This window comes from Meleagris gallopavo, chromosome 16 (assembly GCF_000146605.3).
Source record: "Meleagris gallopavo isolate NT-WF06-2002-E0010 breed Aviagen turkey brand Nicholas breeding stock chromosome 16, Turkey_5.1, whole genome shotgun sequence".
Classification (NCBI taxonomy): Eukaryota; Metazoa; Chordata; class Aves; order Galliformes; family Phasianidae; genus Meleagris; species Meleagris gallopavo.
This window is the reverse complement of record NC_015026.2, coordinates 6,779,269-6,785,061: the sequence shown is the minus strand read 5'-3', so window position 1 is coordinate 6,785,061 and position 5,793 is coordinate 6,779,269. Positions and strand designations below refer to the sequence as shown.

At 54.8% G+C, this 5,793-nt stretch overlaps 1 protein-coding gene across 1 annotated transcript in view; it reads right to left on the bottom strand.

Moving 5' to 3' along the window:
* CACNG3 (calcium voltage-gated channel auxiliary subunit gamma 3) overlaps positions 1 to 215 on the bottom strand; it is a 6,614-nt gene extending 6,399 nt beyond the window's left edge. Inside the window, exon 1 of the mRNA XM_031555780.1 lies at positions 91 to 215. Within this exon, the coding sequence (XP_031411640.1) occupies positions 91 to 215 (125 nt within the window). The remainder of the gene's footprint in view (positions 1 to 90) is intronic.
* Positions 216 to 5,793: the final 5,578 nt, after the last annotated feature.

The window sequence follows — 5,793 nt, the reverse complement described above, 5'->3', positions numbered from 1 at the left end:
GTGTGCAGCGGCCACCCCAGGGAGCGGCACTGCCAGCCCACGTGTCTCTGCCGGCAGCGCCCCAATGGACGAGCTCCGTCCCACACCTACCTGCGGTGCCAGTGGGGGAGGACAGGGCCGGGCGCCCGCTGCTCCACGGGGACAGGGGGGGCCTCGTGCTCGGCCAGCGCCGCCCCACGCGCTGCAACCCGGGTGGGCACCGGGCACCGGCTCATTCGCAGAGGCGAAAGGCAGCGGCCGGCTGCAGCCCTGGCATGTCGAGGAGCTTCCCTTCCCTCTCGGAGGAGACGAAGGAGCGCCCCGGCTTCATCTGTCACCGCGGCGCTGCTGCGAAGGCGCTGCGTTATGTCCTTGAGACACAGACCGATGCCATCTGGGCAAAATGCCACGAGATCCCTGGAGACCGGGGAGGATCGCGCTGCCTGCGAGAGCTGCACGGAGCCGAGCACGCCGCTGCGATCAACACATGTTAACTGCTTTGTGGCTGGGGCGAAGCACAGAGCGGTGGGGCTGCTGGCCCTGGCTCCGTGGGCAGGGGGCTGTGGGCAGCGGGATGGGGGTCAGGCAGGAGCCCGCAGCAGCAGCACCGTGCCCTGCTGGCGTCACACAGCGCTGCGTGTGAAGGGGCCCTGAGCGGCCCTGATGAGCTGGAGCAGAGGGAACGTCGTGCCCAGGGCTGTCCTGAAGTCACAGGTGCCTTGTGCCCACCTCAATGCTCCCCACTGCCGAGGGGCCACAGTCTGGTACATAGACATGGCAGCTGCAGGTGGCCAATGGGCACAGCCACCACCGCCCTGGGGCGTGGATCCCCAGCAGCGACCCCAGCACCGAGCCCCAAGGGGAAGCACAGGTACAGATGGAACAACAGTGCTTTTCCTTGGGGGAAGTGGCGACACCAATTGGGCTTAACCTTCCCCAATCCCTCTGCTGGGACTGAGCATCTAGGGAGCGTTGATGGCACCAAGCAGATGTGCCACACATCCCACCTGCTGCCATCCTTCCATAGACATCTGGAGAGAGCACCTCCTTTGTGACTTGGGGGCCCTGGCTCCCAGCAGCTGAGGTCCCACAAGGAACAGCGGTGCTGACAGAGGAATTTTACCCAATCTCTGTGAATGAGAAGTGTTTGGAAGCTGAACAGTTTCACTTTTCCTCTGAGGAGCACAGCCCCACCTGCTTGTTGTGCTGCTGCTGCAGGTGTGGCACATGGAGGGGTCACTGGAGCCCAGGAAAGAGCCACTGCATGGAATTAAAATGTACATCTAATTAATTAGTGATAATAATGCATTTCCCTTCCCAGAATGGGCTACTAGCAAAGCTTTCACTGAAGACAGCAGAGAAAAGTACTTTGTTTCTATTCGTTTTTTAAAAGTAGAAAGCCTCATTTATCTGAGCATGACCCCAAAAGGCAGCAGCTCACTCCGACAGCATCTCCACAGCCACATACCAACGAGATTCAATTATCCGGCAGAACACGTCCCAGAGGCATTCGGATAATTGCAAACATAAGTACAAAATCTGCTGCTAATTATTAAAGAAATACCAAATAAAGAGACCGGGCGATGGGAGCGTGGGGTCCCCGCACAGCCCGGTGTGCACAGTGAAGCTGTGGGGCTGCTCTCCTTCTGCACCATGAATGCACGGGGCTCACCTGGCCCCATTGGGCTGCAGTGGGAGGTGCTGCTGAGGTCAGGACTGGGAGGGAAGGAGCACGGCTGTGGGCTCAGCACCGTGCAGCCCCAAGGCTTGGAAGGGAGCCCGTGTTTGAAGGCTCCTGAAGGGAAAGCAGCTTCTCCGTGACAGCGTTTTGGCAAAAAACAGCGTTATTTAAACACAACAGTTTCTTCAGTCAAAGTAAATAATAATTAAGGAAACCCAATTAAAATTAGAAGCTCTCCCAAGTGTTCTCGGAGACATCAGAGCTCCTCCCAGGACCCGGATCCCAGCTCATCCACCTCTGTGGGGCCGGACAGGAGCTGCCCCAGGGCCGGGGTCCCTCCTCAATGTGTCCTATAGGGACCTCCTAAACGTGCCCTGCAGGGGACTCCCTCCCCATCCCAGCATCGTGTGCAGGGAGCAGTGCTGATGCCAATGGGACATCTCTGTACCTGCGTGGCGGCTGTTCTACCCACGAGTCCCCATTTCCATCCCAGCCTTAAAGCAAGGCGGAGCGCTTTCACTGGCAACACTGAGAATTCCATTTTCTCAGGCTTTTGTCTCAGAGCTTCTCTCCTTCTGTCAGCATCGTAATAAAACAACGTAAAATTGTGCTCATTTGAAGGGATGTCCCCAAATAGCCCCGGCATTTCTGAGACACGCTCAGGTGCGGTGCAGAGCTCAGTGTGGTGCTCTGGGAGGAGAGCCTTCATCTGCACTGAGCCATTGCTTTGGTTCTCAGCCCGCAGAGCTCTGATGAAAGCCTCTGTTCTGCAAACTGCAGCCTTCAGGTGTTTGGACGTCTCCATTTATTTTCCTGCAAAAATGTATCACGATGCATCCACTCTGATGGCAATGCTGAAAGCAAAGCAATGCCCGTCCTGCCAGCCCCGAGGACAGGCACTCGTACACCATTCTGCACGGCCTCACCTTCACCAATCAACAATCAGCAAGCATGACAAACAATTGTTTGCAGCTGTCATTAGCTGAAAACGAGGCATATCTGCATGTGCTTAATCTTAATGAGGTGGTCTTGGCAGGGAGCCCCACTCACTGCTACCAAACAACCGCTGTGTGCGCAAAATGGCAGCCAATGCCCATGTGCGCACATACACACACACACATGGATGGAAGGAACCTGTAAAAGGAGAATCCAAAGGGCTCAGGGGGAGCAGTGTTGGGCAGCCCCTGGCTCTGTGGCCCCCACTGTGCAGTGCTGGAGCTGAGGCAAATCAAAGCTGAGGGATTCTGCCACTGAATGCATCGCCACCAATTAATCAGCTCTCAAATGAGAGGGCACTGGTGGACTCCAGAGGCATTTCTGAGTGAGGATGAGGAGGGCCAGGAGGGGTGGGAGAGGGCTCATGCCAGTACTGTGCTGGATTGTGGCTTTGAATTCATGGGAAGGAACCTGTACCTGGGGCTCAGCCCCTTGTGCCCAGCACAATTGCAACAACAGTCCCAACGACTTGCAACGTCAGTCTTGGAAAAAACAACAGGGCCTTATACACATTATTGGTGTTTCACAGAGCTGCCTCTGCTCAGCAGATGATACCCACAGTGCTCACTGCTACTCCTTCACAGTGGGATAACATGGACCCACACAGACATGGACATGGCTGCTACAGCTCACTGACAGCCTATGGGGCTGGAACCAGCCCTGCATTGCTCCAAACCCCATACTGAGGTTTGTCACATCAGGTCCCAAGCACTCACCTGTTCCATAGGTTTTCACAACTGCAGGGTGCTCTCATACACAACTTCCATTTTGAGAGCAAGGATGTGGGCTGCTCATCCTGTCTGAGTTCTTTCTGCCACTCCTGCAGTGTCTTTCCTGGCAGTGGGAATGGGGCAGAATGGGGCCAGGGCACCGGGACCTGCAATTGGAATGGCACCAAAATGGGCACATCTCTGCAGGGCCAGACAAGGGCAGAGCAGCATCCCAGGGCAGCTCTATGCTCTCTGCCAGGTCCTAAGCCCTGATCCCGTGAAATGCTCCCCGCAACCCCAGCCACCTCAAGGCACCACGGTGCCCTACATGAACCATCTGTGACATGGGGGACAGCTGGGGCTATTCCTACCTGGCCACTCGTGTTTGCTCAATGACCTTAGCACTCATCAGCCCACCACAGATGTGACGGAGTTCCAATTGTTGTGTGCAGCCCCCAGCCTGGCTTGCTGCCCCACAACTCGCTGCTGCTCCTGGGCCCTCCCGGCTATACCCACACCACCATGGGTCACACAGCCCTGTGCCCCCAGGGCAGGCTCTGGGTCCTGCCTTGCCCCCCACCCCCCTGCCTCAGCAACCCCACTTAATGAGAAACCTCCTTCACCTGCAACGTGCTCCATCAGCAGCTCACCCCATATCCCCCCGCCCAGTGGGATTCCTGAGAGCTCCAGGCCTTGATTAGCTCTTCCTTTTAATTAGTCTCAATCAGAGGCGTCGCCTCCTTCAACCTTGGGCTGCCTTTGCTTTCTCTCCTGTCCCATTAACAGACCCCAGCATTCCCCATCTGCCCGCCCCAGCCCTTGGCACTCCTCTTCCTGTGGGGGGCTGATGCGAGGACCCCTCTCTGCCCCTCCTCACCCACACACCAGCTCACGGGAACTGGCACCAGAGCATCACCCTAGGCAGCTGTGCCGTGCCCTCAGCCCGTGCCATGGCCTCAGCGGTGTGCGACATCCCTGGGCTGCCCTGGCCCCATGCCCTGTTGTGCTGCATTGATGCAGGCAGCAGACAGCTAAGCTCTCCGTACAATCATTCTATATTAAATTTGGAATGCAATTTCAGGGCAACAATGCTAAAAGCAAACCTCAGTCGATCCTGTTTCAATATAAAACCCAGCCTAATTCAAGTGACCCCCACAGCTTGCTAGGCAGGAATACACGCAGTGATACGGCAACCGTTTAAATGCTGTGCATTGTGGCATTTGGGTTCAGTCAGGAGCTTAAAAAAGCTCAGCAACAGACCCTACAGCCTCGGAAGACACTGGGTTGTGTACAGAAATGATTTTCCTCCTTCCACAGCCAGCAGCTCTTGGCCTGCAGCAATGGGCAGGGCTCACTGCACCCCTGTGCCCTGTGGGGTGAGGGTCGCTACACACAGGGTGATATGAAGGTATCACAGCCATGAAACACTCCATGACTGAGGAAGAATAAAGCCTTATAGTACACCACTTACTTTAATGTTTCCCATCAGACCACACAGCCAATGCAAACAACTGACAAAACCTCCACTCTCTCCATAATCCCACCTAAAAAATCATTTTGAATCAGGGAAACACAATTGACAGAAAACTCAGCTAACAGCCCCTCTCCCAGTGCCATGTTCTGCTACCAGCAACGCTCTGAGCTCGCCTCGCCCTCAGCACAGCAGCGCTGCAGGCAGGACTCAGCCCGGCCATCCTCACTGACATCAGCATGGAAGTCTGATCCCCTCCCCGTGCCATAACACTCCTGCCAGGAGCCAGAACTCCTCCCATCACTGCATGTCCCACACACCTCCCTGTTCCCACGTTCTGTTGCGAACCAAGGCTGTTGCTCAGATTGGGGCAGTTTTCTGCTGCCCAATTACACTTTGATTTGCAAACTGCCTTCTTTCCTGGAGTTTTGTTACCACTCAGTATGGTCCATCTGCATTCTGGCAAATTCAGTTTCAACTGAAGACAGAAAATGAGTTTTTTGAGTTCTCTGAGGACACTGGCATAAGGACCCGCAGCAGTTTCACGGAACAGATCACACCTTCAGTAGGTGACAAAGAAGGAATATGTTAAGTTTAGCCAGTGAGTAACACCAGATTCTCGTACCTGAAAACAATTAAAGCTTATTTTTCTCTGTAAATAAGCCTTCCTGCTCGGTGATTAGAACTATACTTCACCACAAGTCACACGCATTCCAAATGTATTTCCCTCAGACCCGGAGATCACTTTGGCTACCCGCCTTCACAGTGCTGCAGAAATCCAGTCTGAAAAGTTCTTACCATGGCTGCAGTAACAAACACCCATTCAGGACTGAGCAAAGTGCATCTCGAGCGCCTTCAGCTCAGAAGAATAAAGCTTGGGGAAAAAAGTAATCATAGGAAATTCCATGCACAGTCAATTAAATTCACAGCAGACTGGAAAATCATCAGTTATGCTG